At 24.1% G+C, this 15,073-nt stretch overlaps 2 protein-coding genes across 2 annotated transcripts; both read left to right on the plus strand.

Moving 5' to 3' along the window:
- Positions 1–1,831: 1,831 nt before the first annotated feature.
- LOC105365261 (copper homeostasis protein cutC homolog) lies at positions 1,832–3,084 on the plus strand (the record flags this gene model as incomplete). The annotated part of the gene is made up of 2 exons (XM_011503376.1): positions 1,832–2,053; positions 2,576–3,084. Coding segments are annotated over 2 exons (719 nt in total), but the record flags the coding sequence as incomplete, so codon positions are not given.
- Positions 3,085–6,961: 3,877 nt separating this feature from the next.
- On the plus strand, positions 6,962–7,670 carry LOC105365170 (uncharacterized). Its single transcript, XM_011503265.1, has one exon. It carries the CDS (start codon positions 7,242–7,244, stop codon positions 7,656–7,658), a length of 417 nt encoding a protein of 138 aa, XP_011501567.1. The 5' UTR covers positions 6,962–7,241; the 3' UTR covers positions 7,659–7,670.
- Positions 7,671–15,073: the final 7,403 nt, after the last annotated feature.

The following is a 15,073-nucleotide window of genomic DNA, read 5'->3' on the forward strand; positions in this document are numbered from 1 at the left end:
TTAAGATACGTTAGTACACATAATCAGACATTGAGTATACAATAGTGATTATATAATGAATTAGTCGGATTCCAGTAGCAGTTCGTAAATCAAAAAATTAGTTTTATTTTGTGATAGATCCATATTATTGTAAAACGAATGTGTATAGAAGAAAAGACGGAGAAGGATTAAATATAAAACTTTGGTATACGTAATCTAATAAATGAACTACCACTGCAATTCACCATATTAATAAAATAGTTTATTGAATTTATTAATTTAAATCATTGTATTGATGTAAAAGTAAAATTATCTTGATTAGCTCAGTAGTGTCATGATATTTCACGAAAGATGACGTTTTACACTAAAAAAATTTGCATTATATCCTTCAAATAAATTGTAACGCATTTTCTCCAGATTGTCTATTTTATCTTCTATATTTTATTTTTACTGTTGGTAAATACAGTAACACATTGTAAATATTAATATAAATTCAAATACAATAAATATAAATATATTGGCGTAAACTATCAATGCAATTAATAATAAAATTTTTTTTTTTTAAATATTTGTTTAAAAAATTTATTACATCCTTAAGTAATTGATTTCATACTAAATTTAATACTTCTTATGTCGTAGTATTCTATTGATATCTCTACGTATATTACAAATTTAAAAGAAAAATTAAACATTCGAGTTTCTTCATTAGTTCAATTTATTAATTAATAAAAGCCACGCATTACCGAGATAGAGATGATAAGAAATTGAGTCTTAAGGAGAAAAGATTAAACATTGTCGATAAATCATATTATTTGCATTTTCCAACCTATATAATAAAACAATAATATTTATTCAATTGCTATAACTTTAGTTAAATAGCAATATAAAGATTGAGAATTATGATTCGATTTGTTGCATGGAAATACGCCTTAACTTTACGTTTATAAAACACGGGAAATGAAAGTTTTACGGTGAAAACTGATTTTTTAATAGTGGAAACCCTGACCATGGCCAATTCTTATTCTCTGGTAATCAAAAAGATTTTTAATATTTGTAAATTTATATAAAATAATTAATTTTTTTTAGTTTGTTTTTAATTTAGACTTACACTTTAGATGAAATTAGATTAGCTTTCTTATGTACGTGATAAGGTTATAGACATTATCAGGGTAATTCTCATTGAAAATAATGAAGAATGCAAGAATAAAATTACCGCGTATTTTTAAAATAGAATTATTCACATTCGTTTATTAAACATTAAATCACTATATTAATTGTTATATATTAGTATTTATAAATAATACTTATAATAAAATTATTAATTTATAAATAATTCTTATTGCTATAATATTTGTAAGACATTTAATAACAAATACAATTTGAATAACGAATTGTTAGAACTTTTTTTATAATTATAAAACATAATACGTTTATTATTTTTTTAATATTACTATATTATTATAATAAATTAAATAATTTTATTATTCAATCAATCGAATATTTTCTATCTGCTTATTGTATATAATTATGTAATGGCGTATTTGTTTAATAACTTTAATAGTATTTACGTAATTAAAAGATCGCTATTTATTATAATACTTTATTATTATTATTATTATTATTATTATTATTATTATTATTATTATTATTATTGTTATCGAACGTTTTTATTATTTAACATTATAGTGTGTAAGATTTATATATAATTATGGAATGTTAGATAATTAAATTTTATCCATAAATGAAAAATAGCAAAATAATTTTATAATATTAAAATTTTACACATTAACTCGTCGATTATTACGTATTAATAAACTGTACGTAGCAAATTAATATAATTGGTAATATAAAGGCAATGCATTTCAGCTAGAAATCTGTGTAGATTCTCTTGAATCTATTCAAAATGCACTAGAGGGTGGTGCCGACCGTCTCGAATTATGCAATGCCTTATCAGAAGGTGGACTAACGCCTAGCTTCGGGCTAGCGAGACTAGCCAAGAGAATTTCGACAATTCCAGTTTTTGCAATGATTCGAATCCGAGGAGGTGATTTTGTTTATGAGTCGGATGAGCTGGGTAAAAAATCATTTCTATTTGTTGGATTAATTTTTGGTTTTACCGGCTGTAAGTCATAATTACAATACAATGTATTGACTAGCCTCCCAAATAATAATAATAATAATATCATTTCATGAAAGTTAATCATTATTACTACTAATGAAATACATAAATTAACGGCTAGCAGAAATTTATTTTATTTTCTGGTTTAATAATAGAGGATGGTAATCTAACTTACTTTGCTTACAATCATTAACTTTAAATGACAATATTTACATTAAACTTAATAGCATACTTAATTTTTTGGTCTAACGGTAAATATCTTCTAATGTGATTGAACTTATAATATATAAAATCTATGCAGTGAAATAAGATTAATGAAAATGGAATATACGAATAAAATGATATTTAAGAATATTAATAATTTGTTCGAGCACGTTACATGAACAACCTTACAATAATTGAATGATACGTAATATATGAAAATGATTATGAAAATAATTTTACTCTGCTAACGAGAAGTATTCTTTTTGGAAATAGATGCTATGCTGGAAGATTTGAAATTATTGAAGACCATTGGCATTGACGGCTTCGTCTTCGGTGCTCTCACCAACACAAGACAACTCGATATCCCTGCTTGCAAGAAGATCATCGAGGCATCAGATCCACTTCCAGTCACCTTTCATCGAGCTTTCGATGACGTAGACGATCCAATGCAAGCCCTAGACAAGATCCACGAGCTTGGCTTTTCGAGAATTTTAACATCGGGTCAGAGCAAGTCGGCCGTCGAAGGTGTCGACTTAATTGCAAAATTGATCGAACAGGCGAACTATAAAATTATTATTATGCCTGGCGCTGGGATTAACGAAAGTAACATTCTGAGTATAAAAGTTAAGTCAAGTGCGACAGAATTCCATGGCTCGGCCAAGAAGATAAAAAAAGACGTTGATTTTAGGATCGGTAATAGCAATGGTCTTGGGGTCACTAATGCTGAAACTGTGAAATTGATGGTAAAGGCTTTAAAGGGAGGACCGTGAAATTGACTTTACAAATATATGACAGTAAATTAAATTTATTTTACTGTAATGAAATTGGAAATATTACAAATTTATGAAGGGGACATGCCTTTTTCAAATGACGGCGAATTTAACTTCAACCTAACTAAAATAGTCTATCTATATTAATAAAGCAATCAAAAGCATGAATTTTATATTTCGTAACTCAATATTAATAATATTATACAATTTTAAAAGGCTTTCATAAACTATATTGAATTTTTCAGTTAATTTTATAATTAATATATATATATGTATATTATACGCGAAGCATAACTCTACTGCAAATACAATAACAATGTTTTTTAACAGTTTTATAGGCAAAGAAAATAAAATACTGGTATTGAAATAGAATTAAATTGATTAATATTTCTAACTAAATTTGTATAAACAAAAAATTTTAAAATTGATTCGAATTCACATGAACTTGTGATTTTAAATCATTACTGTTTAGCCCTTTCAATTATTCTTATAATTAATTAACACTTTAATACATTAATTAACTTATAATTAATAAACTATTAATAATAACAATAATAATAAAAACAATAATAATAATACCAATAATAACAACAATAATAATAATAATAACAATAATAATAATAATAATAATAATAATAATAATAACAATAACAATAACAATAACAATAATAATAATTAATATAACAATAATGATAAATATTATTTTCTTAAAATATATCTATATTGTTAAGTGTATTAATTTTTATTAAGTAAAATTTTATTACTCATAGCATTATTAACAATTTTTTATTTCAGTATTATACGTATTATATGCTTCTATATGCTCATTAAACAAAAGTTAGATATTTATAAAAGCTAAAAGTTAGTATACTATTTATTATTAAAATTCAAAGTGTATCAAAATAATTTGTTGTTAATATTAATCTACAAATATATGAAAATTGATATAAATATTTTTAATAATGAAAAATAACAGTTAATAATTCGTAAACTTAATGCAATAATCACCGTTACAATCAATCAACGTATCTTATTAATAATCAATTGTCAATTCATCATATCGAACACATATATGTTGTTTATTTATCAATTATTTTAAATGAATAATATTAAAAATATGGCTATAAACTAACAATTTATAAAATTCTGTATGGTGTCATGAAACTCGTATTTATAGAATAAAATTAATAAATAACACATACGATTGTATCTTAATGAAAATTTTTCTCATATATTTGTAATTAATAAATAAATTAAAGTATATTCTTTAGAGGTTAAAAACAGAAAAAATAATAAAAACTATCTCAAATTTTTTATAAATATTTACAAATTTTGCATGAAAAAAACGAAACAGATAAAATATCTATAAATAATATACCTGAATAAAGATGAAATCTAAAGCTTGAAATGATGTTAAATATTATACATCTAACTTTACTATCAATACGGATAATTAAAGGAACTTTTAACGTATAATTATGTGATGATATGTTTGTAGAATTTTAAAAGTTAAAATAATATTAAATCTAAAAAAAATGCCTACAAAAATGAATGTATTTTTATCGAGGAGTTAGACATAATTTGCTCACACCAGGCTATAGCTGGTTATTTGCATATATAAATGTAGCTGCCCTACGCTAAAAATATTTCTTCCCGAAGAATAAATAAATTAGGCATATCAAAGTAAAATATCAATCGATTGAGACTCACAATCTTGTTCGGAAATTTTCTCATCACTCAGTATTTGGCTGTTGATTCTCAAACTCGTATGACAATAAGAATAAATATATAAATGACATTATGAAAGAATGTTATGGTATGTTTTTCCATCCTATCGAACGAAATGTTTTCGAATGAATTAATTGTGGCCTAAAGAATAATTATTCTCGTAATGCTTTTAAAAATCTTTGACTATAACAAAATTTTGTCCTATTCATAATTAATTAATACTAACAAGAGAGTGAAGAAATATATAAAGGACAAGATGAAAGTTTTGAAAATGTATTTCAATATATTAACGTGCTTTGGCTTTTGGATACCAATATTTTGGACATATAAATGGTGCGGAAAACTACATAATTTTATTTGCGTTTTTCTCATTCTACTGCCATATTGGTTAGCTTTTGGCCAAATAACACGAATTTTATTTGATGTAAAAAACTTGGATGAAATGACGGAAACATTGTTTATTTTATTGACTACCATCAACGTTTGTTGTAAAGGTGCTAATTTCCTTCTACACCGTGAAGAAATAATCGACCTCATGAAATTGTTAACCCTGGACTGGGCTAAACCACATAATATACAGGAATTAGATATATATAATTCCTGTAATAACATCATCAGGTCAACTTTTGATTATACTTCTTAATGTAACAGTACGCAGGTGTCGAAATATTGACATACTGGTTGTATCTTTGTTTAATCAATTTTTATTGTCAATAATATGAGTGGAGGAGAGGCATTTTAAATTTGTAAACTTGAACGGCATAATTCTTAATTCTTACTAATTGTCAGTATGATTGATTTAAAAATAAGATAACAATTTATTATGAAAGTACGATAGAAAGTATTAGAAGCTGAAAAACGAAAAACTATTACGTAATTTTATAAAATCTTTCCTAAATAAAAATGAAAAAAAATTGCTTCGTAACGATGTAACAATGTGCCATCTATGTAAGACAGGTTTACATCACTTTTATGACAATTATTATTATACATTTAAGATAATGATAAATTCTCTAATTTTACTATTAATTTGTAATTATTGTCTCCTCAATGTTACGAAAATGCTCTCAAATTAATCTATTTCCAGGCGTATTCTCATCAATTGGAAAGTTTTTTAATTCTTAAGTATCTTAATATGTTTCTCAAGTAAAGCATTACGGCTATATGCAATCTACTTAGCTTTTTAATAATTTATGTATATTCTGCTAGTTCTTCCAGTTACGTTCCATCAATTTAAAATCTTTTTTAAATAAAATTTTGAAATGATACGCTTTTATGATTAGTAATTATGACAAGTAATTCTAAAAGTAAAATACAATAATCCTTGAAGAAAAGAAAAAAAAATGAATTCATAATTATTGCCTTTCATTTCATTAAATATGTAGATGTCTTTATTGTACATTAATAGTCATAATTTTATTAGAAAAAAAAAAAAAAAAAAAAAAAAAATTAAGTTTATATAATAAAAAAGAACACCATTATATATTTCAACGATTAAGCATAATAAATAATCGTATTGTTATGATATGATGGAATCAACGTAATTTACAAAATATATCTATAATGTCTTGTATAAATAATTGTCTTTATCATTTCGTTACATTATTGAAATCGCATTAAAATTTAATAATCACTCAGTGATGATTTTTATACTTTAATGCACGTAATCGTCGCTCATATGACCTTAAAAGGTGCGGCGCGCATAGAAATATTATTCTCGCGTGTATAATCATTTGAAAATTTATAAGTTATATAATATATAATATAATTTTTATAACCAACAATCAATAATTGTTTTTGAACATGGATATTCGGCCTCAATGCATAATGACATACCTGCCTCGTACTGCCGCGAATGATGATATGAATGAACAACGGCAGCTCTATTTTTAATAGAAAAAACAACAACAAGGAAATAGAAGGATTTAGAAAAGCTTTTACGTACAGAAAAATTTGTCTCTACGTACAACCGCCCTATTCGAGATAATCAAGCAACTCTCGGTAATTATAGGCGATGAGAGAAATCGGGCACATTGAGGCAACAAATAGACCAACTCTAAGTTATTCTTTATATTATATACTGTAGCCATGGAATATTTGTTATTATATAAATGTTATTATAAATAATAGATTATTCGAACGAGAATTTCAATCAAAATCGGTCTCAATAGCTTTATAATAATGATAAATGATTCTCTCATATCGTAAATATTGGTTCAAACTTATTGGGAAAAATATCAATGTAATGAGAATATTAGATTCTCTCTTACCTATTGTATTCGTCGCTTTATCTCGAGTGATTATCATTTGCAAGATACTTTTAAAAAGACTTCTCAGCTAAAACACTTGTCTAATTACTAAGAAATCAAAAAATAGATAAATGAGTAACACTTTCATTTAAAATAATATACATATTGAATTATTGAATACTTATATATAATATGATAATATGCAGGATGGTCGGATTGATTGATCTTGTCCTAGGCGAATCAACATTGTTCTTCGGACTAATTGCCCCAATTTTTGATGATAAGAGGCAATATACCTTGCCTGCTCAAGTCTGGCTGCCCTACAATTATACGACGTCACCAATAATATACTGGTTAACTTATATTATGAATTCCGTCTGTGCAATATCTATAGCCAATCTGTCGGTTGTCATGGACGTTATTATCTATGGGTTTATGTTAATCACTGGTTGTCTAATCGATTTACTCGATAACCGGCTCGTTCATTTAGAAAAAAATATGAAACATTATAGCACGGAGCATCCCGTTACTTCAACAAGTGTAAATCAAGAGGCGCGACTTCTAAAGCAAATTATTCACAATCATATTTTCATATACGAGTTAGTATAATCTTACGGCATTACAGGCACTTTCGAGATAAATAAAATCGATTTTTTATATCTAGAAGAATATTGATTATTTTTCTAGATACAAACAAAACAAATCAATATTATATTTATTCATATAACAATAATAGTTAATATTCAAGTTAAAAGTGGTGTACATAAATTATCAAAAAAATTAAAATTTAAAATTATTTACACAATGTATATATTTATATTTTTGATTATTAATAGAACGAATGAGTAATCGTGGATAAATAATTTCAACATAACATATTATAAAAGAAAGTTATTTTTGAAAAATCGATTTTTTTTTCTCCAGATTCTATAATGTATACATATTTCTAACGAATAACTTTGCTTAAAGGATATTAATGTTTTACTATAAACGATAATAAAAATCATTTCATTAAAAATAGATGGATTAGTTGATTTTTTTTTTTTTTTTTTTTTTAATATATATGAGAATAACAGTTATAGGGAAAAATCATAAAACGATTAATTAAAAAATTGATTTATCAATTAATTGACAAATTGCATTTAATTAATAGATTTGCTGATAAATTTATAAGGATATTTAGTTTATCAATATGCTCACAATTCGTAGTTAGCTCCGTAGCCCTTTCGGTGAGTATTTATCAACTGAGTGCCGATACTTCAACCACCAATCCTGACTTTTATATGAAACTGCTGTATCTATGTACTATGATGACACAATTATATTTATTTTGCTGGTTCGGAAACGAATTGACGCTCAAAGTAAGTGCACATACACAAAATTAATTCAATTTGTTTTTTTGGTGCAACAATTAATTGTACAATAGATTGTGGTTGTATAAATTCGTATCTAATTCAATGTGTGACAATATTTCAATCCAACATTTGGTATTCCATGCTTAAAAATCAATGTATTAAAAATATTTACTGTTTTAGAGCCAAGAATTAGGAAGATCCATATTTAAATGCAATTGGACTTTGTTTCATATAGAATCTGTCAAAAGCCTTTTGTTAATATCAATTCGTTCAACAAAACCAATCGTCATATCCTGTGGATGTTGCATAACATTTACCTTAGATACTTTCAGCAAGGTTGGTATTTTTTTATTTTTTTTTTTTAATTTATTTAAATATTTGATAAGATTATTTTTCATTTTCAAATCATATATGAATTATGAATTATTCAGATTCTAAAGGTTTCTTATACAGCCTTCAATGTACTCAGAGATTCAGCGTGAACTTCAAAATTATTTTGAGGGCTTTGATAACGCGCATATATAATTAATTTCTTAACATTCAATTATATTTTTAATACAATCAGTATTTCGCATTTCTCTTATATATTTTATAATACATATTTATATAATTATTAAGTAAATATAATAGATTTATATATATATATATATATATATATATGATCTACGAAAATTATTGTTAATTAAATATTGCTGTATCACATAATATCGATTAATATAATTGTTAAATAAAAATAATCACGTCCAAGTCAAATAGAATATTGTAACATAAATATAACATACGCAATAAGAAATAAAATGTAAGTTTAAAAGATTATGCGTTATTATTAATATTATTAAAAGACAATGTGAAATTTTATTTAAGAATAGAATGGAAGTAGGAGTGGTAGCTCGAAATTTCATAAGTATTATGTTGAAATGAAAATTAACTCCCTATAAAAATTAAGAAATTGTTTTTGTAGAAATTGTTTAAATAATTCTTAATATTTTTTATTTGTTTCAATATTGCAACATGTTTTTACAATTTAAATGTTATGCGAAAATTTCTAAGTACTCGGATTTTACTGACAATCTAGCGATCACAATTATTTTAAAAGCAACGAGCATTCGGTACGAAATGATTCTACTTATAATATTTTACGTACCGCGCAGGCACATGCGTGTTCAATCACATACGTAATAGAATATAAAGCTCCATGCATAATGCATAATTTTATAATAAGCGTAATTCATCGCTTACGTAAATGTAGGAAGGGGTTGAAAAATAAAAAAAAATGAGGAAAACTTCTGCCACTTGCTTTATATGCTTCAATCGTATAGAACTGCAAGAATAGAAAGCAATAAATTTTAATTATTTTCAACATATAATAATTTATTTTGAAAATATATTCGTAAAAAAGTCATTAAAATCTTTTATCATTTTTCATTAATAAAGAGAAAAAAAAAAGTTAATAACGATTGAGTGATTTTTTAAAAAAATTAACAGACAAAAATAAATCACATACAAAGTATTATATTATAAAAAAGCAAATATGAAAGCTGATTCAATCGCATTCTTGGTAGGAACGGCTACAGGACTTTGGTTCCCAAGACATTGTAAATCAACTTTGGCAAAAAAATTATACACAGTTTATACGTACATCTCGTTTACTCAAATTATCTTGGTTCTAATAACGCAATGTATCTTTTTGCTGTATTACGTAAAGAATATCTATGATTTTACTGAAACTTCGTTTATGATGATCACAATCGTATGTGCCGTCATCAAGGCAATTAATTTTCTTCGGCATAGAACGCTCATAATACACTTATGTGAAATACTAATAATGAATGACTTCAAGCCGCAATCTAATCGAGAGAAGAATCTGTGTTCTCATTATAATAAACTATCGAGGTCTTTTGAATTCAAGATAATTTTTATTATTTATTTACTTTGATTTTCGTTAATAATAAAATTAGAGCACTCACAATTATTATAACTAAAGTGAAGAAATTATAAGTGAAAATAATACAAATATAATTATATTTTATAATATATTAGACCGTTAATATATTTTAATGATTCGTTGCTTAAATAAGCCAATTTTTTATTCTTACGCAATACTATATCTTGTTTTAATTTGAAATTCTTTGCAAATGAAAGTTATTTATTATATTTAAATTCTTGAATGTAAATAATTAATTCTTATATTAATCAAAATTCTTATATGGTCCATAAAGTCATTTAAAGAATTATATCACTGTAGAAGTACGAGAAACTATATTTTTCCTCGAATATTGGTTTATTATCTTGTAAATTAGCATTAATTTGTTTTACATGCAAATAAAGTTTTTGAGTGAAACTTTAAAAACAGCGTGGCCGAATGTAATTCTGTTCTGTATTATATTATGGATATGAAAATATCAAGATGACAGTATATGATAACTTTTCGTTACCGACAAATACACCGATAAATAATCGAAATAATTAACAGAAATTATTGTTCATCGATCCTCATACTATTCTATAAAAAAAAAAAAAAGAAAAAAGAGCGAAATACTAAAAATACTATAAAAAAAAAAAGAAAAAAAAATTGAAAATTAAATATACACAATTTAAATTATGAATTTTTTTATCGATTTAATAATTTTGTATTATATGCCTACAATTTCTTAAATAATATTTTTTATAAATTATGATACGAATATGACTTATATGGCCTATTCCTTAATAGGAACTTATATTTCACTTTATTATTAATTAAAAAAAAACTATGTGACATAACTGATATATGCAGTAGTCTAAATTTATAAAATCAATGTGACTGGATATGACAATGATGTTAATACTATTATTATATTATAAAAATTGTAGCAAACCTGAGAAATCATATGTAAGGTACATCAGCTATCTAGTTTTTAAATACCTTACTATATCACAGTCACATACTCTATAAACTTGAAAAAAGAAAGACGAGTAAGATATCAACCTAAGAGTGTGCCAATACAATTCTAAAATTTAAAGGTAAAAAATTTAATTTTACATTTACTCTTTATAGAATTAGGAAACCTCTTTTCAGAATTAATCGAAATAGTATTGTTCTGCGCATCTCTCTCACGGCATTTTCTAATAAATTGATGTCAAATGTCAATAATATGCTCCAAATAGGATTAAGAATTGAGACAGAATATTTTTTGCAAATTGACATATTTTTTATAAAATAATCAATTTTTTTTTAAATCAATTTAATTTAAAAAAAAAAAGAAGAAAAAACTCAATAATCGTTGTAATTAAAATATATCATGAAGTTATCAGATATTTATGTTCAAAACAATATTTTAACAATGTTCTATACAAATTTTTTTATTTCCTTTTAAGTTGATAATTACAGATAGATTAAATTATTCAGTTTCACATTTTAAACAAAACTTTTGCTTAAAATTGAATTTGTCAGCATCATCGAAGAAAATCTTAAAAATTAAGTTATTTAGATTGTTAATGTGTTTATATATCTGTATATGTATCTATATATGTGTAATGTACGTATATCTATATATAATGCATATACAGAATTAAATAAAAATATTTTTTTTTTGCAGTATAAAATTAAATTATTAATTTTAAACCTTTTATTCGGCCTACTACAGTGGTGTAACCCTTTATTATACAAAATGTAGTAGAAATAATTGTATTTTAATATATTACGCGTCGATATTAATTTTGTTAATATATGAATATATTGCATAATCTAGAAATTTGGAATTATTTTGCATGGTAGTTGGTAGTATAACTGCAGTATCCATATCGGCATGGCCCCTGATAGCTGCAAAATATGAACTGGATTTACCAATGAAAGCATGGGTTCCTTTTGATATAAAAATTAGCAAGAATTACTTATTTGCCTATATACATCAGAGCATGTCAATATTAATGGTTGCTTGTTACCATTTCACCGTTGATCTTCTAATGAAGGATTTAATATACTACACATCCGTACAATTAGATTTCGTAATTTATAGATTACAAGATCTTTCTGTGAAAACTTCAGAAGCTATCAAAGCTAATATCCCAATGAATGAGATACGAATAATGGAAAAAAAATTCATATCTCGATGTGTTCAACATCACATTATGATTTACGCGTAAGAGATAAAACTATTATTAATTTTATTCTAAAATATTTTAAATATAATCATATCTTAAACTTATTTTTATACTTAAGAGAAAGAAAGAAAGAAAAAAAAAAAAAAGAAACACATAAAAAAATTATATTACCTAACAATCTCAGTTTAACTTCAAATACCTATTGAAAAAAATTGATTCATAATGGTTTACAAAAATAAATGTCTTTTATTATTAATGATATTCTATATTATAAATATTCTTACAACTTGTAATTATATGATTAAGGTTTGAAAAATATCTACATGGTTTATTTATTTGAAAATTATCATAATTAATTGAATATTTTATTCAAAAGTAAAAATTCATATCTATTTAGATTGTCGCTGTTAATAAAAACTCGGAAAATAATAATCAAATTAATTAATTTCAGTAGCGTTAAATTAGTTAATAATCATAATGTCTAATAGTTAAGTATTTTACTAAATGTATATATATATATATATATATATATATATATATGTAATACATTCGAAACATTTATGAAAAAAAGGTTTTTGTCGATTCACCAAGTTTTAGTGTTAAAGAATAAACCGAAAAGACTCTTAGAATTGAATATTGATCGAAACGTTTTAATTATTACCTTAGATATGCTGAAAAACTAAATGAAGTTTTGTTCCCAATAATTCTCACGCAGTTTACAACAAGTTTTTCGATATTGTGCGTGACTGGTTATTTACTAATCAAGTCATCCATATTAGAAACTCTTCGTTTCATTAGTTATGTAATAGCTATGTTGGTTGAAATTTTCATTTATAATTGGTATGCCAATGAAGTTTCAACGAAGGTTCAATCTTACTTTAAATAAAATTTATATACATAATTGCAGAGGATTTAAGTATATAAATAAAATATGAATAAATTTATTTTTCAGAGTCTGGATTTTAATTTATGTATTTCTGAAATAAATTGGACTGCCATGCATGTTCAAAGTATGAAAGAAATAACAATTATGATGATTCGCTCGACATCGCCAATAGTTTTTTCATGCGGTTCATTAATTCAATTATCTTTGACGAGTTTCATGAAAGTAATTTGAGTTTTAATTTAAATTTTATGTATTTTAACTTAACATTAATAGACTTATACTTTTATAGATATTAAAAATATCATACTCAGCTATTAATCTTCTTATATCATCATGAATTCTTTCAAAATGTTCTTATGAAGCATTGACAATTAATACTATTATGTACGATCAAAATACCTAAGGTGCGGATAGATGCTGCACGTTAACAAAAAAAATTTCTATATGAGTATTGACTATAAATAGTAAATATGCATTGCATATAAATGGTTGGAAATAATTTATTAAATTTGAAATTTTATAAAATTTTAATTATTTCAATCTCCAATTATTTAATCTTCAATGATGTATTTGAGTTTAGTTTAAAATAATTGACCACAATTTAACAAAACAAGCATGAAATCAACCATTAACAATTTAAAAAAATTAATTCAGAATACATGCGAGATGGTACTACATCATTAATAATAATTACATACTTGTCTATTAATGTTATTTAATCGCATTTATTCGCATTATTTATGAAAATATAAATTTATTTGTTCAATTTGTGAGATGCATATAATTAAATGATACTTAATAAAATTTTCTCTCATTTTCTATATTATCAACTAATGTGTTTTATGAATAATATCTGGCATTAAATAAGTGTACTTTAATAAATATTTTTATGATTCGAAATACATTATATTTTATTATTTGAATTAATATGAATTTCAATATGCTTTTATTATAAATAAATTATAATAAATTTTTATTCTCATGTGCATGTTATATAAATTTAAAAATATTTAAACTATAATAATTTTATAAAAAATTTTATTACTTAATTTTACCACTTCATTAATTAGCCAAATCTTTCTATTCTTATGTATTTAGTTTGAAAAGATAGTTTAATCTATCACTTATTTTCTATGCTTAAGAAAATTGAAAGTACAGTGTATAAATACCGACTGAATTAATTAAAAAAAAAATCCAGAAATATAAGAATAAATTAATTAAAAAAAAAAAAAAAAAAAGAATTATGTTAAATATTATGTTTTCCGAAAAAAACATAAAACATACAAAAACATAAAACATAAAAATTAGTTTTATAATTTTTCTAATAATCGGACTATTTTTATAAAAAACTTACTGTTTCATAATATATATTTTTAATTCAATAAGCCATTTTCTCGCACAATAGAATAGTTTGAATATTTTTAGGTAAGTTGAGTAATAATAAACATTAACTCTTAAAAATATCTTGATAATAGAAAACCAATGCAATCACTGTAATTGATAAATGTTTAATAATAACTATATATATATATATATATATATATGGTTTTTAAGCTTTTATTATGAAAAAAGAAAAAAAATTATAATAATGATTGCAACGCTAACAGTATACATATATACATATAATTATTACCTTTACTTTAAATAATTATTAAGAGCAATATGTATATATATATATATATATATATATGTGTGTGTGT

The sequence above is a fragment of the Ceratosolen solmsi genome, unplaced genomic scaffold (assembly GCF_000503995.2).
Source record: "Ceratosolen solmsi marchali unplaced genomic scaffold, CerSol_1.0 scaffold63, whole genome shotgun sequence".
Taxonomy (NCBI): domain Eukaryota; kingdom Metazoa; phylum Arthropoda; class Insecta; order Hymenoptera; family Agaonidae; genus Ceratosolen; species Ceratosolen solmsi.